Source organism: Hippoglossus hippoglossus, chromosome 12 (assembly GCF_009819705.1).
Source record: "Hippoglossus hippoglossus isolate fHipHip1 chromosome 12, fHipHip1.pri, whole genome shotgun sequence".
In the NCBI taxonomy this organism is placed as follows: Eukaryota; Metazoa; Chordata; class Actinopteri; order Pleuronectiformes; family Pleuronectidae; genus Hippoglossus; species Hippoglossus hippoglossus.
In genome coordinates, this window is record NC_047162.1 from 3335119 (window position 1) to 3361884 (window position 26766).

General features: G+C 40.5%; 1 protein-coding gene across 5 annotated transcripts in view; it reads left to right on the forward strand.

Moving 5' to 3' along the window:
• The window catches only part of adamts6 (ADAM metallopeptidase with thrombospondin type 1 motif, 6), a 64181-nt gene that overhangs the window by 22659 nt on the left and 14756 nt on the right, over positions 1 to 26766 (forward strand). For 4 of the 5 annotated variants that reach the window (XM_034603220.1, XM_034603219.1, XM_034603221.1 and 1 more), the window contains exons 11-19: positions 3071 to 3212; positions 8076 to 8183; positions 11591 to 11736; positions 13545 to 13608; positions 17777 to 17879; positions 19119 to 19252; positions 22920 to 23043; positions 23741 to 23821; positions 26163 to 26326. In XM_034603220.1, the coding sequence (XP_034459111.1) occupies positions 3071 to 3212; positions 8076 to 8183; positions 11591 to 11736; positions 13545 to 13608; positions 17777 to 17879; positions 19119 to 19252; positions 22920 to 23043; positions 23741 to 23821; positions 26163 to 26326 (1066 nt within the window). The remainder of the gene's footprint in view (positions 1 to 3070; positions 3213 to 8075; positions 8184 to 11590; positions 11737 to 13544; positions 13609 to 17776; positions 17880 to 19118; positions 19253 to 22919; positions 23044 to 23740; positions 23822 to 26162; positions 26327 to 26766) is intronic. The other variant, XM_034603223.1, reaches the window with a different exon arrangement.

Here is a 26766-nt window from a genome sequence, read left to right on the forward strand (position 1 = left end):
TACAAAAGGGTTCTGTCTGTAAACTCCAATTATCCTCCCTTTCTCTCCCTCAATCAGGGTTTTGGATATCGCTCATGCTTCTCTTTGCCAAGTAAACAACTTTGGCTGTGGTGTTGGCCTAGATTCACCATCTTGCTCGAGCAATATGTGCTGCTTTGTTTGGGTTTTTTAGTAATGGTTAATGAATGCACTCACAGTTCACTCACAGTTTATTCTCTCAGGTCTGCATGCCAGTTTGCAATAAACGTTAAAAGGCAGGCGGTTTAGGGGTTATTAAACTCACTAAGACCATGTGCTCTGTCGATAATAGACTTGGGTGACTTGTGCCTTATGATAATTATTAGGTCAGTCGGATTTAATCATGCTGCTGTGTCATCGTTGGTTGGATCCAAGCGGGACGGTTAATATCTACATGAATGACCGGTGTCAGAGTCCGAAGGACGCGCATGCTCCTGCATATTAAAGGATATTTCCGCTCAGCATAATGAAGTTGGCTGAATCCACCAGACAGGAAGCCTTTGCGACAGTGTCAAATAATAGCCCCTATGTTTAAACTTTGACTATTTTGTCTCTCTCCAAACCAATAAATAGTGAGGCTTGCCCTCAGTGCAAAGGGAGTCTGGGGGCCTCAGAGGCTCTCTCTGTGATGAGAGGGTCCTCCGAGGAACAAGAGCCAAGAAATAGGATTATTCCATTCAGTAACTGAGATCAGTGGATGGAGAGAGGAAGACAAGAGAACGAAAGAAAAAAGGAAGGGAGAAAAGGTTTGCTCCTCTCAGTCTGGAGCATTTACGTTTTGCTTAAAATGCATTTTTTGCATGTGCTGCTCTGTAAAGAAAACAAACAGCATGTTCCAGATGTCTTGATTTATTTAGGACAATATTGTCCTAGAGAACATATTTGATAGACAGTGCAGTTCATCACTTAACAATGAAAAATATTCAAAAAAGTTCCATAGGTAAAGGATGCATGCTGTTTACCAGAAGACTGTTGCTGCAGCTATAACACTTTGCTTTTGTATGATGTAAGTGTTTAATAAGAGACTGACACATCACTAAATTAAAAAAGTACATAAAAAAGTTTAGCTGTCACTAAATATTTGCACATAGGCTACAAACGCTAGGTAAATGTGACGTAGGTAAATGACAAAGCTAACTAACTTGCTATTACCTTTTAGGAATGCTGTTTAATAATAATGTAATGTTATGTAACATGGACTGGATATAAAGATGAACATGATGGCCCTCCAAAAGTGAAGCCAAAGCTTCTCATTCGCCACCTGGTGGCTGGCTACAGTATCATAAATCCCACCTCCACAATGTTAGTTGATGGGACATGGACCAAACAAAAATGTCAAATGTAAATTTTTCTTAAGTCTGGTTTTAATTAGTTATTTGATGATGGAAAAAATGTCATTATTGACAGCTGAGACTGACTTATGATTGGTCGAGTGCGTGTATCGGCAGGATCTAGATAATGCGGCTCAATGCCCTGATCACAATTGTGCAGACTCTGGCTCCAAATGGGCAAGATGGCCGCGCTCTTATCTTTTCTAGTGGAAGTGGAGATGCGTCGTCCATCTTTATATACAGTTTGTGATACATATATACAGAACTTTCCAGAGCACAGTATCTAAAATTATAAAATGTTATGCTGATGACATCAGACTAAATAGTTAGATTACTTTTGTTTGACACACTTCCAATCAATCTAAACTGCAACTTACTCTGAAATACATTTTTCTACTACTCACAATACAACGTTTTTAAATGACAATTTGAACAAATATCACAATATATCTCAAATTACAAGACATGCAAGTAATGCAAATGAGACATGACTTGACAAATAACTCAAAGATGAAAACATAAACGAAGAACTAGTCTGCATATCACTAAAGCTAAGTGAGATAAGGAGATATTTTGGGGGATTTGGGTGAACCATCTGTTTAAAGTTCTCTTAGTTTCAGTCCTCAATCGTCTCCTCTCTTGTAATCTGGGCCCAAGTCTCGGTCTGCTCAATCACAAAGCCCAGCTCTGCGTTATTGTTGTCACCAAGCCCACTTTTCCTTTCGAGGGATGGGAAGAATTCCACTGCATGTTGCAGCTGCCACAGCTGGAAAATAGCACAGTGTTATAGTAAATAGTTGTAGTAATATTTTTGCCTTGAGTGAATCCTCTGACTCAGGGAGAAGTAGAGATGAGCTTGAAATGAAATACATCTGTGTTTGTTTATTGGATCTTGTCTTATCGTATGATTTCAGTCTCCTACACAGAAAAGGTGACAGGGTCAAAAGAATAACAGAGAATTATAATCTGTGAGCCGTGTGTTGGCCCTCAGCGATGGGATGAGAAAAGCATCCATACAGCAACACAGAGAGTCAAACATGCTCAGCATCTTAACCCAAAATAAACAGACACACCAAAGACACATAACTATTTTTTCTGCTAGAATACAAAACTGGTGTGTGTGTGTGTGTGTGTGTGTGTGTGTGTGTGTGTGTGTGTGTGTGTGTGTGTGTGTGTGTGTGTGTGTGTGTGTGTGTGTGCGTGTGGTTTTTTTTCTTCTGAGAGTTCTTTGTGAGTGCACATATTTCTATCTGACAAAACAGACTAAACATTATCCTAGGCCCTGGACATATGACCCATAGCTCACTCCAGACTCTTCTCCTTCTTTCCCTGCTCTGTCATTTTATTGGCTCCTCCGTGGATCCAGCGCAACCAGTGACACACGCGCGCAGAGCCATGTAATCAGAGAGAGTTTGTGCTTTAAGACAGGCGGGTCGGCCGACAGCCTTCCCCCTTCGCCTCCGGTAAAATGTCTCGGCTTGTGCTTCAACCCTCCCTTTGATTAGCAGGTGTTGATGTGTAATATCAACATGAATTACATGTCATTTTCAATCTTTGACAAGCTTCCTACAGTGGTAGTTTGGTGGTAAAATTAAATGAGTCAAACAGCACCTGCCATGGTCTAATAGAGAAGAGGCAGGGGGGGGGGGGGGGACTTTATTGGTATAGAAAGGTTCCTTTGTGTAAGAAACAATCCTATTATAGGTTTGTTTTTTTGACAGCTCAGGTCGGGGGACGTGTCTGGACAATGAACCTCTGAAACGAGACTTCCTGTACCCAACAGTGGCCCCGGGGCAGGTGTACGATGCAGACGAGCAGTGTCGCTTCCAGTACGGGACTTCCTCCCGCCAGTGCAAGTATGGGGTAAGAAACCAGCATCTTTCACGCCACTCTACTGATCACGTGTTCTCTTCTCACTGAGCCAAAGCGACTCCTCTTATGTGTTTAACAAGTTCACATAGGATGATGTCGACAAAGATATCTCAAGGTTGATCTGCTGAAACACCCACACTGGACTGGAGTTCACTTTAACACCAGTATAGGCTCATGAACAAATATGAATACATAATGCTCATAGGGTCCAATCTAAATTGTCTCATGTGATTAAAAAAACAGTATCATTTGATTATGCACTGTTGATCAGACTTTGACGACTTTTTTTGACATGGAAATTTACAATTACCATGTTTCCTATAGCCAAAATAATGTAATTGAAAAATTAACTTTCAAATTAAAATGTAATCATAATTGCCAGTTGCAGCCCTAGAAATCCCTGAAAGAAGGTGTCCCTTACCTCTATGATATCAGCTAAGATTCAGATCATAATAATCAGAGGTAGCCAACGGTATACATACTCTATATACTATACGTTTAATATTTTAAAATTCATCGTGCTTCATCATCAAATTCTTGTCAGCAGTTTTCACCATATTTGTTTGGCTGTGCAGGATGAACCACCTCACAGTGAATGGGAAACTGAGCAGTTGAAGTGTTGTCTTGTTAATAGCTTCCTTTTTCATTTTACGTAATTCCACAGAGTTTATTATTAATTATTGATCAATGACATTGCAGAATGATTTTACATTCACCTGGAACTTAACCCTCTGCATTAATCTGAATATATTTTTGACAGAAGCAAATCCAGATACAGAGAGCAGATTGTGTTATGCCCTTCTTGGATATTATACAACTGAATGAAAGTTAAGTGAGAGATTATAAATATGGTGCGATGCAGGAGGCAGGAAAACAAAAGGAATTGGGGGAGAAAGAGAGGCTGCAGGAAATTTTTTGACACTTTTGCTTGAAAATCACATATAATTAATCAATTATAAAACTGTTCCTGATAAATGTATGATAATAAACTACTTAGTTCAGTACATTGAGGTACAGAGCTTTTAAATTTGGGACAAAGAGAGCACAGGTATCAAAGGAATGAGATTATCTTGCTTCGTATTTGAAGATGTGAGTGATGTGCAGCTAATAATAACAGTTTTTCTTCAAGTTTATGTCTCCTAATTGAGATTACAGGGAGGTCAAAGGTGAGGAGGGTAATTGTTTTATCATTGTCTGACAAATAGAGCTGGTTTGGAGTTGTCTTTTCACACATCACCTTTTTTTCTTTTTAGTCCCTAAACTTCCTATAGAGAGAGAGAGATGATGGATAAAAGTCTACACGACCCTTGTCTGAGTTTTCAAATTTTTTGTCCTGTGATGTTAATGATTCACCCTCTTGCCTGGATAATGAGGAAACCTTGATACATAAAAGTTAAACGGGCAGTGAAAGACAAGCAGCAACCACATGGTAAAATGAGCGGTTGCAGAAATCCACATCCAATTTAATGAACAATAACGCGACATTGTTTTGCTCGACATAAATATTTGCACACATGATGGAAAAAAAAAAGGTGGGGGGGGGGGCAGTGATTAGCTGAGATCATGTAGTTATTTCATTTCATTGAAAGAAGTATCTGACAGCAGATTATAACAGGCCTCAAATCAAGCCATGTCATTTTGGCTCATAAGCTCATAATTGTGGTTTTAGATCAGCATGAAAGACACACATTTATGAGATTTATGAGTGGATTGGATTCCAGCAATGATTCAATGGGGCTAGATTGGAGGTTTTCATCTGACAATCAGATCTGTTTCATACAGCCATCTGTGAAAGAGATGCCCTCTGCGACTGCTTACGGGAATGAATGGAATAGTCTGGTTTCTATATCTAACACTCAGCCATAACCTGTTGAACTTTTCCACATTAAGATGAGTATTTTGTTTATTTTCTAACTGTTGTGGACTCCGGAGAATACAGAGGAACAGTGATGGGAAAGGCAGAGAAGTTTAGCCTGAACAAATCAAAGTTTATCTCTAATATATCTGTAAATAATGTCAAACAGTCATAATGTCCTTTTAATATTTCTCTTAAAAAACATGTTGCTCAAGCTACAATTCCTATGGCTTCAGGCTGAAAAATAAGAAAATGATTTGTAAGGTTTTTAACCAGAACAAACTGATGTTCTGGTCACTAATCTACATCATATTTATTCATCCTCAGGACAGGGTGGACAATTTAGTGAAGAATTAATTATTGGGGCAGCTTGTGCTATTTTTGTAGCATCTTGCGGGTTTTCCAAATTAGTTTTAGAACATTTTAGAAGTTCTCATGAATCGAGTATGATTTAGAATCCCAAGGATCAAGTAATAGCGGCTGACTAACACAACCAGTGAATCTGAGTGGTTGTGTTTTTGGAAGTTAGTGTTTTTTCCATAATTTAGGATTGCATTACACCATTTGTGATCATGCATGTGTCATTGTGTGTGTTTGTGCAGGCTGCAGGATTGTAGGGATGATAATGTCTACATGTTGACCGGTCCCCCACTGTGTTCCAGATTGAAATATCTACTACTATATTGGATGTATTGGGTTGATGGATGGATTTCTATGAAATTTGGTACAAACACTCATGTTCTCTTAAGATACATACGTAATAATTTGGGTTATCTGCCGACTTTTCTTTTGGCTACAATTTCCCTTTGTCTAGCACTTACATTTGTGACCAGATACCTGCAAAACTAATGCCACTCCCATCAACCTCAGCTGTACTTTGTGTTAGGTGCTTATTAGCAAATGTTAGCATGCTTGCTAATATACTAAGCTAATATGGCGAACATGACAAACATTAAACTAATAAAATCTTGTTCATATCATTGTGGTGAGCATGTTAGTTTGCTGCTAATTCAGTTCATAGCTCCGCAGACGTTTTCAGACATAAACTCCGGAGGATGGTCGCAGAATTGGGTCCGGACTTTCTCCAGAGTTTACCTTTCACACATTAAAGGGATAGTTCACTGATATCTTCCAATGTCGGAAATGCTAACGTCAGCTAGCTTAGCCACTTCTGGTGGACTTTTAGGCTTTAAACATGGTGAAAATGACATATTTTCGAGTCAAATATGAATGTCGTGGCTTACGGACACTTAGATGACACCACATGAGCAGTTTTGGATGCTACAATGTTCATTTCATTGCGTCTGACACTGCTGAGGATCACCTGTTGCAGAGCTGTGGCATAATTTGGGACCGACTCAAACGTCTATATATACAGTTGTCAAATCAGTATCAAATCAAATCAAACAATCTAAGAAGGAAAATAAACCACTCCGTTCGGAAATCAAACCTCAATATAAACTGTTTTATATTTAGGGAACATTAGTATAAGATGTTGGGAACCACTCATGCAGAACAATATAACAAGCCATATTTCACTGAATATGGCCCATGAAGCCGTCAAAGATTCCTATAAATTCAGAGACTTTAAAGATCCTTAAACCCCAGGGGTATCACAGACTTTGAATCACAGCACGAGACTGAGTCAGAGGTGAACAGAGTAACACAGACATCAACAGAGGAAATTAGTGTAATTTATAGCAATAATTTGTTTTTTAGTGACTTCTTCCCACTTCTCAGTTTGACTATAAGCCTGCATGTGCTCAAAGCTTCCAGACAAAGCTGTGTGTGTGCTTTTCAAACCCGAGCAAGCTGAAGGTATGAAAAATAAACAACCGTTGATGGCTATATTAGCAAAGTTCTTACTGACTGCCTTTGCCCTTTTTTTTTTATCTCCAGCTTGTTCTCTCTTTGCGTAAATCAATCAGGCCCGTATCCATGTTCGTTAAGGCCCTGGCTGCTGACCTTTTAGCTGGGCCCAGATAGTGAATGGAGCAGTGGGTCAGGTTATTGAAACCAGCTGGCAGAGTGGAGTCACTGCAACCAGAGAGTGGCAGTTTGCTGCTTTATTTAATCTGGATAGGCTCAGGGAGCTGCAGGGCCGTGGCATATTTACTGACCCTGGGGGTCAGAATCTATGCGTGGGATCATAACTCTTTTTCATGGGCCTGCTCTTCTGCCGCACACAATTGTCCTGTAAAAGCCTTTGAAGTGGAGACACGAGGGAACCCAGTTCAGTTTAATGGGAAATCTAATGCAAGGTTGTGCAGAGCTGTCCTTGTAACATGTGTTCACTTTATGGTTTTATTTATTTGGGGGCAACTTAGTGCTATCTTCCCACACACACACACACACACACACGCACACCATTCCTTCAGTAATCTAAATGGATTCTCCTTACGTCCTAGACTGAGGGGTGAGCAGGAGAAGACAGAGATATGATGTTTATTCAGACCACTCAGTAATACTAAAGATATTTGTTCGGCCTACAACTCGTCTTTATCTAAGACTTGGGAGGCCTATTGCTCACTCTTGATTTCCCCTAAGCAGGAGAGATGGGATTTCTTGAACTGATGTCACGGTCCCGTGTGGTCCTGAGGTGAACGTGAGCAAACGTTAGTCATGGTGTTGATCCAGCTGACTCTTCATTTCTCATAAGAGAACATTAAGAGCACCTAGTGACCCCTGGCATATTGCTCAAGATGCACTATGATCCAAAGCACATGGGCTCTGGCAGTTAGTTGCCTCTCAGCAGTGTTGATGTGGTCTCATCGACTCCTCTCGTCCTCTGATTTGATCTGGAGTTGTGTAGATAAATTTCCACGCTGTTTGTGGTGTTGTTTTTTTGTTTGTCTCTTAGCTGTTGGATCAGAGAAAAAAACAGAGAGGAAAATCCCCTAAGGCTACTGATAAATCTTTCTCACCCTGATTCAGCAATCTACCCTCCAGTCTGCTGAATTGATTTATTCTGATCAACTTGCTTTTGCCTTCTTTCCTAGGAAGTGTGTAGAGAGCTCTGGTGCCTTAGCAAAAGCAACCGCTGTGTAACAAACAGTATCCCGGCTGCAGAGGGGACTCTGTGCCAGACTGGCAGCATCGAGAAAGGGGTAAGTCATCAAATCCTTGTCAGATGTTTAAAGTTTTACCAGAAAAACTCGTCGGGTGGGGTTCTGATATATCCTTCACTCTTTCCTCCTTCACCCAAACACAATGGAGAACTTTTTCCTGTCAATAGCATTTCAAGAGGATCAACAGAGTATTGATCCCCAACGAGTTTGATCATCAATTAATTGTCAAAGTTATTTAATCAAGAATAAATGTCGGATGCTCAAGCTTCTGTTCTGGTTCCAGATGTGAGTACTTGCTCACTTTCTTAGTCTCCAATGATTTAAAACTTTGATGTTTTGGGGGTTTTGATTGATGAAGAAGAAGAAGAAGATGTCACCATGGACTATGTTGATGTGTCTTGGATTAAATGATGAAAATTAACTGGAAAAAAAGCCTTGTTAGATCAGGAGGAGGAGGGAGAAGTTAATAAGCCAGCTGACATTCAAACGCACACCTCTGATCTATTGTGTTAGTCTGCTAAGCACTACACAACTCACTTTGATGTATAATTATATTAGTATATTCATGTTTTATGGCTAGACATTTTAACTTATTATATCTAATTAGTATTTTAAAGTTTGTTTTTATTATGTGAACAGCACACTTCTGTTGAGACTTTTGAGACTCCTGTTCTCAAATGCCTTTTCCCAACATTCAGGCCTTTACTCTAGATATGCACACACCTCACTGTGAATACTTTTCAGTGGCAGAACTTTCTACCCAAGAAATAGTTTGGATGAATTTCCCTTGAAAGCTCCGTCTAACTAGCTCTGAGTAACTGGGACTTGATCAGATGTTGTTGACTCATCTTAATGATTTGAGTTAATTATTTAACACAACAAATGAAATTACCAACATTTTTAACAGAGGCAGAAATCTTAGAGTTTTGAAATAATTAAAAAAACCTTAACTATCAGCATGACTTAATACCACAAGAAGTGTATTTGTCATTTGGGTGGAGCGACCCTTTAAGCTTCAGATAGTGCCGTACCTGGTGATGTGAAATGAGCACTCTGCTACTCTGCTCTAAGTGAGGCAATTAGCCTCAGTTAGTGGTACCTCACTGGCTCAGCTTGCATCTGTTCCGCTCTGGGAAGGGTGTACCGTTCCCTGCGTGTGCACTCATGCAGTGGGTGCTACCAAACACACACACACACACACGCAAGCAGGCCAAGCTTTAGGTCATCAGCCCGCTGTTGATGCCAGCCAGGTTAGAGAGACAGTTTTAACACGGATTATGGCAGCCATTGTCACTGGATGGTCCGAGGTCTAAAAGGGAAGAATAGGAGAGTGTCACGAGCTGTCACCCGTGATTACCATTAGCTCAGTGGAGCCTTTGAGGGTCGGGGCCCACGGACAGGGTCCTGGACAACACAGGGGGCCCCAGGTTGAGCCTGGGGGGCTTTGGAACAGCTTTTGGAGCAGCTTTAGGAGAGCCGGTGGCATACCCTGTCTGCCCCTGCCGGGGGCAGCTTCAAAGGAATATGAATGTCAGCCATTTCTCACCCAGCGTGTAATGGAGAGAGGCCCTTCCAACAGGAGCAGGGAGAGAGGGGGGCAGAGAATGGGGGAGGGGTAGCAGGAGGTGGGAGAGAGGCAGAAACTGACCAATGGAGAGTTTTTTTGTGTTTTTACTGTGTTCACATAGACTCACACAGATATACTCCAAGGTTGTTTCAGAAAGCAGACTTCATCTTCCTTCCTTCTGTGTCCTGCTCCCTCCGCCCTTCTTCCCATCTCTGCGTGTCCTCTCTCCTCTCTCCCACAGCTAATCTTGTTTACATAGCGTCTCAGGATGTGAATGAGTAATTGTGAAAGAGGACAGTGGCCCAACGTAGCCCTCACCTTGACTGTCCCCGTCTCTCTGGGTTCTTAACCTACTGACACAGTTGGAGAGACAAAGGGCTGTCTCTGATCCCCTCTTCCCTCTGGATCTCTGGACAGCTTAGCAGGAGGCTTAAATCACTACTGACACGCTGGACAGGGCTTTCAATCCCTCACCTACCTCTGAAACCACGCCACACTACACTGGAAACACTACACAAGAGAACAAGAAAACATGCTTGATCAGTATGATGATGTTAATTAAGCTTCGGTATCATAATGGTTAAGGAAGGAACATGTGCAGGTGAATTATAAGAACATTATTAAAAGCTTAGAAAATGATACGAGTCAAAGAAATATGTCACTGTGTCCAGAAATGTCTTAATTTCTTTTCACTGCTCAGACACTTATGATCTTGTAAAAGTAACAATGTATCACACATATTAGCATAAAGGCATGATTTTCTTCATTATCAATTAATCTGATTATTTTCTCAATTAATAGTTTAGTTGAAAAAACTTCAGGGAAATAGCGAAACGTGTGTTGCTCACAGAGGAACAGTTCAAACCCATAATTCTGTCTTAAAACTACACTTTTTTTTTGTTTTTACATTCAAACAAATACAAATTAAAGATTAAACATTTTCATTTGATTTGTTAAATAAGTCAGCTTTAGACACAGTGTTTGTGTTTATGAACTTCGGACAGAAGCAGGTTGTTGTTTACGTCCTGCTTACAGCTTTTAAGCTAAGCCAGCAGCTATCAGCCGGCTCACCTAGGCCTAAAAACATTCAATTATTGAATGACACCTCTTGTAACACCAGCACAACTGGAGAAGAATCATTAAATCAATATTTACCTGGAGTTTTGTAGCATTAACTAACATTAGGCAAAATTACTGGTCATATTTGTCAAAGTAAAGTAAAGCTATTTGTCATGAATTTAAGTTTTAACAGAAGATTGTGATACTGTATTAATATAAGTTATATAATAACATTGAATTTAAGTTTTAAACAGAAGATTGGGATCCTGTATTAATATTAGCTTTATAATAACATTGATATCACTATTCATATTTAACTCTTGGAAAGAAAGGAAATAAAAAAACAACTAATCCTTTATTAATACGCAGGACGCAACCTAATTGAGTCAGATAAACTGTACAACAATGATGCTCAACAAGGAGGAAACCAGGACGGCAATAACAAAATGGAAAATGATAGGTAGGAAATAACAGGACTAATGCGGAATTGTAATAATAGGGTGGGTAATAGTGTAATCACAAGTTCCTCTTAGAGTGTGTTTTGAAATGGAGGGAGAGAGAAGGTGTTATTGAAGGAAGTATGTATATTCTGCATTTCACTGTAGGCAGTCGCACATACATTTATTGTGAGCTCATGGAAAACTGTAAGACTGACACTTTTCTGTGTGGTGATAAGTTGCATGTTTTTGTGAGTCTTAGCTGAAGTCTCTAAACAGTGTTTAGTGTCTCTGTGTTTTTGTTGTTGAAGATTCAACCCCTCTGCACAATAACCAAACTTTACCCCGTCTCTGTGTGTGTTTTGCTGTTCCCACCCGGCCAGTGGTGCTACCAGGGGGAGTGTGTTGGGTTCGGTACCTGGCCTCAGAGTGTGGACGGAGGCTGGGGCCCCTGGTCCATTTGGGGGGAGTGCAGCAGGACCTGTGGGGGCGGTGTATCCTCCTCCATGAGGCACTGTGACAGCCCAGCGTAAGTAGGCAAAGTAAGCCACAGCAAGCTGAACACACACATCCAGGTCCTGCCTACAGGTGTGTGTTTGTGTGTGTGTGCACATGTGTATGCTGTGTGGTTGTGTGTGCGTCTGAGTGGTAGTAAAGATACTAGTACAGATAATTAGAAGCAAATTGGTAATGAAACATTTACAAGGGTATATGTTTACTTCCTTGCCTTGATAGCTTTTCTTGATAGCTCAAAGTGAAGACTTGTTCTTAAACATCAACCTTTTATTGTCTCAAAGTTTTTTATATTGACGAAGCATTTAATTCAACATACGACCCATCAAAATAGCCTGTAATGACGCACAATTTCATATATGTGTTTCTTGATGCGCTCTGATCCACAAGCACCAGGCAAGACACAGTCTTTCAAATAAGGCTTCAAAGATCCCATCATGTATGTGATTGTTCTGTACTTGAAAGCGGATTTAAAGTTAGTCACTCAAGAGATTCTTGGCAAATGAGTGGAGATTTAACGTGCTATTAGCATTTACATGCTGAGTCAAGCCAAAGTTATGAGGTACATATGTGTTTGCTTTGAGTAGAACGAGGTGCAGCTGTCAAATCCAAGAAAGACATAATAGCTGTGATTAAAAGAGCTGAATTTGCTTCTTCATTTACCAAAGATATAAAACCCACACTTGAGAGAAGGGGAGAAAGCCTCTGTGGATTTAAAGTGTGGAAAGTAAGGGGGGACCAGTGTGTTAGAATGTCTTACACTTTCAATCAAGGCAAGCACATCCCCAAACATAATTCTACATCAGTCTTATTAACCTGAAATCACTTCAAAGACAAATGTTATGCCATATTAGTACATATTAGTATATAAAGACACAAGTGCAGGGCTTCAGTTTTTATCCACGATTTGGTGGTTTTGGGGACTGGACGGTCTGTTAGCATTAGATGGACTTAAAGACACAACTCTCTCTCCACAGTACATTATTGCGTGGTTGTGTTTAAAGGCCTCCTGTGTGTCCTCACCAGACAAGTCATTGTCCAATGCATCTTCATCTGGCAGCGAGACGTCTGGGATCTTTATCCGTCTTCAGTGTTTGCATTCCACTGTTTTGGAAGCTAGATATTACGTCAAACACGTCATGGGAAGACACAAGAAAGAGCCAGGGTGAACCAGACGGAAGGGGAAAAGGGGGGGAGAGAGACAGGAAAGAGGAGAAGGCACCGGCATAATGTGGAACACCTGTGTAAGGTGATCGCCACGGCTCAGGCATCAGTGCAAAGAGGAGGGTGAGAGAGAAAACACAGTCATACCAGCCGTTAACTCATTCATTACAGAGCCGGTCTCAAGAGTTGTTTTGCAGTGAAGTGGAGGAAAGGGAGGCTAATGAAGATGAGAAGAAGGGAAGAGACGATAAGAGCAGAACAACTCATAAACGCAGTAGATGTGAAGTGAAGAGTGGACGGGGAAAGGGACCGAGTAGAGAATCGTTCTGAGGTTACACACTTGAGTCTCCCTCCCAAATCTAAATGTCATGTCACACTTAAAAGCTCTTAGGACAGCTTGGATTTCATGAATGAATCATTGGCACAGATGCTCAGCAAAGAAGCAAATGCAGACAGACTTCTGGCAGGAGGTTTTGTTTTAGGCCTGTTTCATGACCTCCCGTCACTAAACCTTTCCTAACACATTCACAGCGTCCCGAAGACTGTTTCTGTGGAGAATTCATTTGTGATTTGAGCATTTATGGTGCTCGATGTGAATGTGTTGAAAATGTCGTCTCACTTTTCAATCCCCTGCTCATTCAATTCTCCTGTGTCTCTCAGTCCGTCTGGGGGAGGCAAGTACTGCCTTGGAGAGAGGAAACGCTACAGATCCTGTAACACTGACGTGAGTTTCTTAATTTCTTTCCTCTACGCTGTCTGCTTGGTTTTTAGAGGAAAGAGTACAACTTAAAGGGCTTCATATCACTTATAGTTTCAGATTGATATTCTCACCAAACCCTCTCTAAACATTGTTCTTATTGTCCAACTGCCATGTTCCAAATCTTAGATGTGTTCAATTATTACTGTGCACTCACAACAATGAGCGTAATGAGCAGCAGTGAGTGGCAAGACAACCAGTCACTGTGTCACACACAGTTTACTTTTGCCCTGGGTTTTGCCACTCAGACTGCATATGGGCTACCCTACCTTATTGACCTTGTACCTTTCAGCAACAAGGACAAGCTCTGACTCCATAATTTTTTCAACGGAAGTGAGAATTTGTCACATTAGCTGTGCCTCAATTCAGGGGTTGCATCGTTCGAAAGACCCAGACCACGCAGCCAACGGCTTTATCCATCATAGACCGTGTAGACTGCGTAACCCCGAACAGAAATGAAACGGTTTGGTCTTCTCATTGCATCACCTGCTATATATATATAAATCATCTGGCCTATTGATTGCTTGTGAAGATAAAAAATATAAACAACTTTATAACCTGTATGTGAGCATTAGTTCCCATTAAAAGATTTCACAACAGAAAAAATCCAGCCAATATACTGCTAAAGCACCCAGTAAGGTAGTAAATCACTTAATGTTGAATGAAACTTTGTGCCTAAGAACTTTTTAATGGACTTAAAGTCAGTGGCCTTATGACCTGTTAAAAAATATGAAGTTGTGTCCTCTTCCTTGTTTTTATAATAGTCATTCATAGCAACCAGAAGTTAAAGATATGGATATGGAATGAACAGAAAACATGGAGTGGCTCTGGTTTGTAAAGGGACTGAGGTAGTCGGTCTGTTGAGGCATTCTGTGTCGGGATGGATTTGGCCTGTCACAGCATGACTGCTGCACCTCCTCTCTGCTGCTCCGCGTTTCTCCTGCAGAACATGTTATCCTAGGAATGGCTCTACAAGGAGCGCAGAGATCAGCTCGCAGCATCGAGTCACCTTTAAGCTGTCTGACACGCTTTCTTCCTGGAACGCAGGATGGATGATGATAAAAATGTACAAGGCTGTGATTCTATATTCCCCTGGTGACTCTGGGCTTATTCGTCTCTTTGTCACTTTATAATTCATATATTATTTGTGACATTTCACTTGAGTCAACGATGATGGCCATTTCAGAGTGCATTTCATGAAAAGCAATTCACAGACCTTTTTTGAGGTCTGGAGCAATGCTTTAAACAAATATTTAACATGGCTGCAAGTTGAGATCTCAGTTCAACTATTTCTAGGTGGCCTTTTTTTTTCACTAGGTGAAAATGGAAATAGTTAGGGTCCTGGTGGACATTTAACCACAAGTCTTAAAAATAACAGCTGAGACCAAGCACTGAGTGTTTTCTTTGGAAAACAAACAACAACCCAAACCGCTATTTCATCACACTGACCACACCTTGTCCAGGGAAGTGTGTGTGTGTGTGTGTTTGTGTGTGTGTGTTTGTGTGTGTGTGTGTGTGTGTGTGTGTGTGTGTGTGTGTGTGTGTGTGTGTGTGTGTGTGTGTGTGTGTGTGTGTGTGTGTGTGTGTGTGTGTGTGTGTGTGTGTGTGCGTGTGTGTGTGTGAGCACAAGATATAAATACAATGACACATACTATCTCTTACACACATATATTTTGATGTTAATATACCAGCTATTTTCCCTCTCATCACTATTACCATCAGATATTATTTGTTGATGGTGCCTCCCTTCCTTCCTGTGTTTGCTCTGACGAAAGTTGCTCTACATCAAAAGGCTGCTCCATTAACATAATGCTCCACATCAGAGTTATGGAAGGATCATTTTCTAATCGGCTATCCATAAGGTTAGTGTCGTACTGCCATGGAGTTGAAGGACTTGAAAGACGAATGATTTAAGACTACGAGTCTACAGCCACATTACAGGCTCTGTGAGGCTGTATTTGTCATTAGTGTTTAGTTTTGCAGACACTTGGTCATTGACAAATTTAAGTTTTGACCTGATAATGATGCAAGTTAATGTATTACCATAATCATCACAAGAAATACTGTGGTGGATGTGAATGCCTGTGCCAAATTCCATTTATCAAGACATTTCAATGAAAATAGCAAATGAAAGTCACAAGATGACCTGTATTATTAGTATTCATCATGTGGGAACCATTAATATCTCCTCAAATTGTTGTTTTTGTCCATCAAGTGATAATTACAGGATAAGTTAAAGGGCCGCTAGGGGAAAAATATCAGAGGCTTACCAAAGATATCAAGATTCATCCTCTGGGCACCATGAACTGCTTCCAATAGTATTTCAGTTTGTAACAAAAGCTCCTCATAGAGTCTGAGGATGAGCGATCGCAGGCTGGTGTTGTCACATTTAATATGTGATCAATCAACGGCAATGAACATTTTGACCATCTATGAATCATTTAAATCATTTATGAAGAAGAAACACCAAACATGCTCTGGTTCTACACGTTTAAATGTGCAGACCTCTTTTCTGTGGACTCTATGTTACAATAGCAGGTTAATTGAAAAAGAAAACAATTCTCACTTGCGGCCCCCGATAATGTGATTTTAAATTGTTCCTTCCCATAGGCACGTGTTAGCACATGCAAATATCATTTGGCTGTGCATTGTCATTTCAACACACACTTGTAATAATATTATTTTGTCTCTTCTGACTCATTCTGCATGTTTGATGTGCAAGTTTAAAGCTGCCATATTGGCAAAACACTCGAGTGGTAATGAAAGTGGCCCAGCCTCCCTGTGGCCTGCTCCAGTGTGGAACACTTTCAGCATGTGAAATACAGCTTTGACCTGAGAGCTTTTATTTGTCCTGGGGGAGAGTGTTTGGGGGTTTCTAAGGACCTTTTCACACCAATAAAATGCTTCTTTCCACTTTTTTTTACCCCCTCTTACTGGAGCAACATCCACATAGTGAAGTCCCATCCCAGATAAATCAGTCCGCAATCCGAGCCAGAACCAGCTCTGCACCAGCCTGCACTGTGCTGGGCTTCTCCCTCCTCTGGCTGGGTTTATGTTTCTAATTACCCAGCCAAAGAAGTGCTTCATTATCCATCATAAATTCACACATGAAAACAAAGCAATCTCTCCAAATGCAAAACACACTGCTCTCAATTAGGGATTCCAAGGAACAAGTCTGTTCTAGCGTCCGACAATAAAATGTGACATCTTGTGGCATCTTTTGTGCATTTGTTAGTAACAGTCTTGTCTATACAAATAAAAGCCTCCCAGAATAAAGAAGAGGTCTCGGCAGATAATTCACTTACTCAAATGGTAACAGCATGCTCGCCTGCATGTAAAGATTTTAAAGGGCCTTACCAGTGTGATTGCAGGGTTAACACAAATAGCATACATTTTCTTCAGACCATTCTTTAACACATACTCCACATATTTACGTGTTTTTCATTTAGTTTGAGGCATTTATGGGGTTTTGGTAATTGGTGTATGATAATAAAATGGAATTGGCCGAGTCTTTAAACCATTTTGAGCTGTGTAATCCACCAGAACAAACCTTCCTCATTTGTTTACTCTGCAACAATAATGCTCACTCACAACTTTGGCTCACTTTGATGCATGATTGATGTTCAATGTGATGGATCAACTTAGGCAAGTTTCTTTTCCCTTTTGTTACTTCGATTGTTTTTTTTTTATGAAAATCTTTTTTATGGCCATAACAGCAGAAGAAAACAACAACACTGTTTCCAGGCAACTTCCAGGAGGAAAAGATAATACAAATAACGAACTCTTCATAATGTGTGTATGATGATCCAAGATTGGTAAAAAAAGATAGTTGGTGAATAAAAAGTAAAGAGGCCACTCTGACAGTCTTAGTCTGTCTTTGAATGTAAAAATATATTCTTAGTATCTTAGCATGAATCTCCTTGAGGGTTTGAAGCTAATTGACTGTTGTTGGTAGATGACTCAACAAAATTAGTGTCTGTTCATAGATTTTTGTATTGTATGGAAACGAAAAAAGTATTTCTGTGCTTGGAGCAGCAGCATAGGCTTTCAAAATGTTAGTGTTAATGTCAAATGTACTGATTAGTCATAAATAGGCAGAATAATGATAAAATGTTCACTCTTTTTCCTTCTGTAGGCGTGTGCTGCAGGATCCCGTGACTTCCGAGAGAAGCAGTGTGCCGATTTCGACAGCCTGCCTTTCCGTGGGAAGTATTACAACTGGAAGCCTTACACTGGAGGTGAGTCATGACAGCAATTTGTAAATCTTTTGATAAGTTTGTGTGTTAAGCTTAGTTTGGAACTTAACAAAATCAGGGTGTAACATTAAAAGTTGTGCAATTTAGACTGGTTCTGGCTGGTCCCAAATCAGCTTTATACCATTTCACTCTGCTACCTGAAACTTAACAGTTTTTGTGGTTATACATAGTTTGTAACAACTAATGAGTGAACTACTTTGTTGGGTGCAATAGCCTCATTATAGCCGCTTTATAAACAGTTATGTTACAAGTTTGTGCTCGTGAGAAGGTTGTTGTGTTCAATCTCTATGTTTCTTAGTGCCGCGCTGTAAAGCTTCCCTGTCATTCTTTTTGTGCCACGCATGACCTGCGTGTGTACCCAGTTCACACTGACAGAGAGAAGGTGTCTCTGATGAGTAAAGAATTCTTGAGATTCCACTTCACTGTGCCATGATTGAAGAGCCTCTCTGGTCAAATCTGCTGCTGGCCCAGCCTGGAAGATTTTAAATCTTGGACAGATATCAATGTCCTGACACAACTCATGTCATGAATCTCCCAGGACAAGAGCTGGAGCTCATTCTTTGGTCTATTCTGGATCAGCACTTATCTGGCTGAGCCAGAATGGGTGGAAATGCAATTGTACTATCACAGCTATTGGCAGCAGTGAAGGAGTGCAGGCCTTGTTCTCCCCCTAAGTTCTCCCCTTGATGTCTGCAGATCATGGAAAATATCCACTTAACTAAAAACACAGATAGCTCAAAGAAAAAGTGATAAGAGTTTGAAACATGCAAACATGGCTTTTATTTTCCTTCTCAGATGGAAAAGCTTAAATTACATCTCTTTTATCACTAGGGTCTGTTTTGTCAAATCCATCACCTCCTGACTCACAGCTCTCTGCGGGCTGGGAGCTGTCATGTACAAACAGTGGATAACCTGCGCGTGGATGTTAGTGTAATTGTTGCTGGCAGCCAGTCCCGTCTCTGATGGTGTCAGTGTTACAGTGACGTCATATCTGCGGGTTTAGATCTGAGCACCGCCGTCTTTAGTCCACATGATTATTATTGTCGACAAGTTGAAAGGAGATCCCAGAGCTGGCTGCAAGTCCAGGGACGAGACGAGTGTCTTGTCGCATAATAGGTTCTATTAAGGTTTGTGCTGTGTTGTCTGTTTTTTTGTGTTGTATGAGTGCAGACTGAACTGTCGATAACTGTGAGCTCTGTCTGTGTATTCTGTGTAACCCAGGTGGTGTGAAGCCCTGCGCTCTGAACTGCCTGGCAGAGGGATACAACTTCTACACCGAGCGCACTCCTGCAGTCATAGATGGCACCAGATGTCAGGCTGACTCTCTGAACATTTGCATCAATGGAGAGTGTAAGGTAAGGGAGCAGTGCCTTGTTGCCGAGATATCAGACCACCGGAGCACCATTAATATAGATCTAATGGGGAATTGATCAGATGAAGTGGACGGGTTGTAAAGAGACGTCCAGGTTAGCCAAGTGTATTTTTAAGAGAAAACAAAAGCAATTCTGTTGTAATTAATAGTTAGTTTACAGACCGGCAGCCCGTCTGATTATGAGTGATGTAGCCACTTTCCCCAAACTGAGAATTTACTTTGATGAGTACAATGTTTTTATATCTGATATAAGAAATACCCGGAGCTTTGGAAATAAAACTGAGGTTGGACAATGATGAACTCTTCTTTCTTCAGCCTATTACAGTAGGGCCTTCTATCGCATGTCCCAGTCTTGTTCAGTAGACATAGTTATGATGGACATCACGTGACCAAGGTTCCATTCCCAGGTCAAAAACTGATACAGAGTAAAGCTTTAGAGAAATCTGGAAAGTGGACCTTGAGACAAATTGTTTCCAGCCACGGACTAGAATGAACTTTCATGTTGTAATTCTGTATTCATAGTTTGTTGTTCAAGGGCTGATACTTATTTTATTGTAGTTTCTATCTCATTGATTAAAGCAGGGGTTATCATAGTGGGGTCAAGGGACCGCTAAGTGTCCTTGAGGGGTTCCAGGGGTTCTGTGGCAAAATGGGAATCATTTATTTTCTCCATAACTTCACCCATAAGTAACACACTGAGAGAATGTACGACTATTTCGGTCCTGAATTTCATACACTTCCTGAAATAAAACATCTAAACCCCAAAGTCAAATGGGGCCTGTGGTCTAGTTTGTGTCAGTTAATGGATCTTTGAACTGCAAAGGTTTGAAAACCACTGGATTAAAGGATAATGTCTCCTTAAATAGAACGTGTTATTTCTAGATCTGGTCAATCCTGTGAAATGAGGGCAAATGAGGCAGATGTGTAGAATATGAAATGAAAAGTTGATGCCAGTAATTCTCCAAACTAAATCCAATACTATGATTGACTTGGATGTGAAATGTATGTCGGATGTAATAAAGAAACATTATGCGTCTACTGCCACGACACAGTATGACATCATCTTCGTCGGCCTATTGTGAATGTTTGTGACTGATATTGTGTTGAGTTAAAGTTGGAGTGACATTTCATTTCTATGCTAGCTGGCCTAGCAAGAGTTTCCTCAGCCTCTGTGCCTCAAGTTTGGGAGATAGTGACTGCATAAACATGGCCGCAAAAAAACCCGCACCATTCTCCTGCGAGGAACAATCAGACTTTGAGCTGCTGATTGTGGCTGATTGTGATCCAATGACTGGCATTGCTCATTTTGACTCTTATCAGGGCTCTGCAGCCGCGACCAGGATTGTTTTGTGATAAATAAAACACAAAAATCATTGTTTTTATTGAATAACTATTTTATATTTATTTGGAAAAGAGTGATTTAATAACAAGGCAAAAGAGTATTTTATCAAAAGGATTTGGCAGCTGGTGCTGTCTTTGTTTTCATGAGCATAAATCACTTTGTACAGTGTGTGTGTGTGTGTGTGTGTGTGTGTGTGTGTGTGGAGAAATAAGGTTTTTCGTGGATTTTCTGAGATGCAGCTGAAATAACTTTTTGGTGCCTCACTTTAAGTATTTGCTTTGACTTCCACCTGACCGTACAATTTGATTCCTGTTTGGCGTGAAACTCTTGCGCCTGTGCCCACAACATTACTCTGATTCTAATATAAAAACACAACATGATGTGTGTTTTAATGGGAAGAGAACTCTGAGTGGTGGAATATTCCCTACCAAAGGCACATAGCAGGTTTATTTCCAGTCTGAAACCAGCATGTCGTTTTATTTCAGGGGCTGGCTCTCTGGGTTCACTGCCACATGATAAATCTCTGGAACACTGTCTGCTTGGAAAGATGTCAGAAACACTAAAAACTGCGAAGGTCCTGCACATGTGCTGGAGAGACAGAAAGAGAGAAAGAGAAAGACAGAAAGCGAAAGAGAGGAGAGAGAGAGAGAGAGAGAAAGAGGAGAGAGAAAGACTTCAAATCACACAGGGAGAGAGAGGAGAGATAGTGATAGAGAACAGAAAGAACCTGGGAGGTCCAAAGGAGGAGTGGAGATGTCAGTGACAGCAGTGATCCTCCCAGTTGTATTGTCACACAGCATTAGGTTGACGAAGCTGTTATCACACAGTTTAAAGACTGGAGCTGTGTCTGGTACAGTCACTCACTGCTCTGTATAGTGGAGAGATGCAGCTAGTTGCAATTTTCATCAATGATTAATCTTCAACTGTTTTCTCAGACAATTGATTAGTTGTTTGGTCCATGAAATCTCTGGAGAAGCTGCAACTTTAGCTCAGAAAATGGCTTAATTGAATTGTTGATTAAGTTTTCTGTTGATCAACTCTTTGGTTAATCAACTAAATGTTGCAGCGATGATATGTCTGATACACAGCATGTCTGCCTCTCACAATTCCCACAATCAAAAAGGAGTCTCCACGGTTCTTTTTGCTGACAATCCCACAATGCAGTGTGTTGCTCACTGTGTGACTGATGCAAAATGCAAAATGACGGTGATTTGCCAGCATCTGACAACAGTGAACAATTTAATATCTGTTAAACTCACTATTAATACTCACTAAAATAAAAATGTATATAATAGATAAGTGTGAAATACATATATCAGTTGTATTTTCTATAGTTTTTTTCTTTTTTGTCTTTGTTTTACTCCAATGTTATGTCAAGGGGCAGGGTGATTGAATTGTTCATGGTAGTTTAAACTGGATACATATTTTGTACACAGACAAAGAAACAGTGCAAAAATACTTTAAAGACACAAAATGATTTAAGAATTGTTAATATATTACACAGGGAGCAGTTCACTATAGGTTACATGTCCTGCATTCACACATTCTCATACATTAGTGCATATTAGCTTTGTTGTGAAATACCATATTAAGGATACTCTGATAAGTCCACATATTGTTGCTGTTGCAGCATTTTAAATAGGAAAATAACAGAAACACGGTTGTTGCCTTCAATCAGAATCTACTGAAGTTCCCATCGAGCAGTGATGAAGCAATCCCTACAAAGTTAGCCCAGATGAATATTTAATAGACTGCATACGGCCTCCGTATTAAAATTTATTTGAAGTCAACAAGTTTATATCTGTTGGATGGGCGAGTTTCAACACTTTGAGTCCATCATCTTTTATGAGCGCTCTTATAACCTACATGTGAAAACCTGCGAGGTAATAAGTGATTACAGATGTATAAGTGTAGTTATAGTAAGGATAAGGACATTTTTTCTACTATCAGCAAATACCATTAAAAATAACAACAACAATGTGTCTATCCCTGAATAGTTGCATGTTTAAAGGCCATAAATATATATTTTGATATAAACAATTTTTCAAAACAGCTGGGTGCCTTTGCAGGGGACTATTTCTAGCTGTGGATCAATATATATTTGTTGCTCCAGGGAGTATTTCCTTTTTGCAGTATTGGCTCAGTATTTCGTAATGTATTATTTTATATTTTATCTGTTTACTCCATATTGAAACTGAAAAAAGTTTTGAAAAAATGTATTGAAGCCTCTGCTCTGAAATCTGACCTAAAGATTCCTGAATCCATCGTCCAGTCTGCAATTAACACAACGCTCCCTGTCTCTCTCAAGCACGTGGGCTGCGACAACATCCTGGGATCTGATGCTAAAGAAGATCGGTGCCGTGTGTGTGGAGGGGATGGCAGCACCTGCGAGGCCACAGAGGGACTCTTCAACGAGTCTTTACCCAGAGGAGGTAAAACATACCTGACTCCAGACGTGCTGTCTTAGGATGAGGGGCTAATATGTTCTTTCACCTCAGCTCCAGCCGCTTTCAGAGCAGCAGAGGGTGTGTTTAGGTTTGATGACCACATGTGACAAACCAAGGATGTCTGTAAAGGAAACTAAATAACTCACCGCTCTTCTTGGTAAAACAGCTTTTGCCCAAAATCCAACACATCCCAGGAGCCAGGAAGATAATCTTTTTTGGAAAAGTGCCTTTTTCACCTTTCACCTTGTCACTCACCAACAGAGCATATGTTTTTGGCTATTTAGAATTAGGTTGTCAGAATAAAGATCAAAACATAATATTTCCCCCATTTCATTTCATCGAGTGAAGAAATTAGAAGTATAGGAGCTTGGTGTTGGCTGTAGCCTGAGATCGTCTATAGGGGCCAAGGAGAGAGAAAACATATTTCTCCTTCTATGGTATGGCTAGTAAACCATCTAAAAATACTGTGTGTGTGCATGTGTGTGCGGAAAAAAAAGGAGGGGATTGTTTTGTCCTCCTTCTTTGTCCTTTTTCGGTGATTTGGAATTTATTCTATAGATGCTCCAACCTAAAAGGATATGTGACTTTCTGTCTCCTCTGATGTTTAATATGTCACGTGGAAATTAGGATTTGGGTTTGTGTGGGAGAAACAACACGTAAATGAAGTGTCCTTCTCTTCCAGGCTACATGGAGGTGGTTCAGATCCCAAAAGGATCAGTTCATATCGAGATTAAAGAAGTTGCCATGTCCAAGAATTATATCGGTAAGTAATGGCCTCAGAATCATTAAATCATATAAGTGATTATGCTGATACTTTATATAAATAAGTCCTACCAGTGCTGGGGATTTAAGAATGTTGATGCTGGTGTGTTACCCACTTTGGTCCAGGCTGAAATGATTGTATGGGATTTTGTACAAACATTCATGGCCCCCAGAGGATGAATCCCTCTTTGATGATCCCCTGAAATCTAGTGTAGAACCACCAGCAGGTTAATATTTCTGTATTTTAGTGAGTTGTTTGTCGACTGAATTTAATGACATTTTGTAAAGATATTCATGCTCTCCAGAGGGTGAATCCTAATGATTTTGATGAACCCACAACCTTTTGTCAAGCACCAACATGAGGTTGACACTTGCGGCTTTAAGCAAAATGTCTTTACAACTATCGGTACAAACATTCATGGCCATCAGAGGATGATTTTGCCGACCTAATAACCTGTCTTCCAATACAATGGCAAAGTTGACAATTTTGCTTTCCAGTAAAAATCTCAACTTGTTTAGGACAGATTAGCATGAAATTTGGTACAGACATTTACTAATGACTTAATTTGGCCCTTTACATTTTCTCAAGTGCCATTAACAGGTCAAAATATTCTCTCCAGTAAAATATCTCAACATCTACTTGATGGATTTTTAGACAGTGGTATACAGAAATTTGATTTTACACTTTGTGCCTTCATTAAGTGAAATGTCTCCACAACTATTGAATAGATTGGTATCAAATCCAATGCGGACATCCTTATTTTCCCTCAGGATAGTTGTCTATCTTTATTTGTGTCCAAATACTGCATCTGCAAAACTTAAGATAGCTCTAAATATCGCTTATTAGCTAGCTCGAAACTAAGTTTGTGAATATTGAACACATCATACCCCCTTTAAATCTGCAATAAGCTCAATTCACCACTGCGTTCAACTTTGTAGACACTTATTCTTGTTTCATCATTTATCCGTCAGTCTCAGCAGACACTGCAAACACTGCAGTGTTATGAATTGGCAATTTGCAACATCAAGCTGTTTCATATTATCTGTTCCGTTCTGTGTCAACCACATTTCCAGGGATTTCCTTGTCAAGAGAAAATTAGAAAGTGCCATCATTTATTCTCCCGCTGCCTAATGTGAAGCAATAACACAGTCTGTTGCAAAAAACAACAAAAAAACAAAAACAGAAAACTAAATCTTTGCATGTGTGATGATGGTCTTGGCATCAAACTCACCCATTCTGTTCCAGACTAAACAAAGACTATTTGCAACACTGGCAGCTTCAAAACCAAAACAATCAAACGAGCAGATTAAATTAGGCCAGTTCTGTGTCTTTTCATTAGCCAGAGAAAGACATGTGACAGCGTGTTGAATTTATAGCGGATGGTGTTGATGGAGGGCTTAAATTACACTTTGAACCGGAGAGCTGCATCAGATTTATAGGGCCGTGGTGACAGCTGCCTGGTCCACCAGGATTATGGAGGATATGATTTCTATATATCAAAGTTTAAAGAGTGAAATTTTGGCTATTGTGTTGGACTTGATTTTCCCTTCCAAGCAATTTGTAACTTTGTTATGAATATCATCTGTGACCAAGGTGATAAAGATAATGTTTTTCTTTTGTAGCATTGTCTGAGTCCTTGCTATTTAGGTCAGGTTTTTTTTTTTATTTTTATTTTTTTATGTTTTGTATTTTGTGAAAGCAAAAACCAAGTGAAACGTTGCAAAACACAGTACACGTCCTGTGAAGACTTGTGTTAACTCCACGGTTCCAAATAATAAAATCACAATGCTCACTATCTGAGCCAGATGTGCCGATAATTCATTTATCGAGAAGGCTGTGATGCGTTAAAGACGAGTAAACTGTTGCCCATCTCATTCACTTAAATACAGCAGGGGAGTCTGGAGAGCTCGAGCCAGAGAGCGCTCGGATCATTTCTCCCCAATTTGGCCCCCTTTCAATGCAGGGAAATGTGGATATTTTCAGATCTGTTGTGCTTGGAGACCAACTTTTGTTTTGACAACCAGACAGAGTGGTATTCATGAGGTTCGTCCAGGCTTTCACCTGAAGTGTGTTTTCTTTCTCTCCCTAAATTAGACGTATTGTACGTGTCGGTGCACGTGAATGTCTTCATTATACAGCGTGTCTCTGCTCAGTCTGTCGAGGGATAGAAAGTTGTCAGTGGCTTCAGGGAGGCTGAAAATGATGATGATGGTGATGAAGACGAACGACGGCAATGACATCATACCCAATGATTGTCTTCACCTGTTGCCTCAGCTACCGTTCCTGTCTGCTTTTGATTCCAGCCTTTTTACAGTGTTTCTTTCTTCCTGTGATCACCCAGCTTTGAAATCTGAAGGGGATGATTATTACATCAATGGAGCGTGGACCATCGACTGGCCGAGGAAGTTCGACATCGCCGGGACGGCTTTCCACTATAAGAGACCTTCTGACGAACCGGAGTCTTTAGAGGCGCTGGGAGCTACCACTGAAATCCTGGTCGTCATGGTAATACAACATTTATTATTTCCCTCACTGTAAATTCCGACTTCTTCTTCTTTTCTTTAAAATTTTCCTCAGTGTTCTTTAACTTGAGCTGCTTTCAGAATTGCGCCGAACTCCCGATAATCTCCGGACACTATTTGGCACTATTCTGCACTGACATTACTCTGGAGTTTCTCCTACCAGCACCGCCGGTGTCGATGTGCTGTAAACAAAAACACGTGATCTCCGCAGCTGAATTAATACGCTACATAATGCCTTTGCTTCCTCTTCCCCCCCTCACCTGAATCCTGCTGAGGTTTCTGTGTTGTTGGGAACACGTCTGAGCTGAGAATCTCCTGCTCCTTTGTTTGTGTGTGAAAGGCAAACTCCAGAGAAAGTCCGGACCCAATTGTGCGGACATTCTCCGGAGTTCATGTGTGAAACCGGCTGTAGAGATACACGGG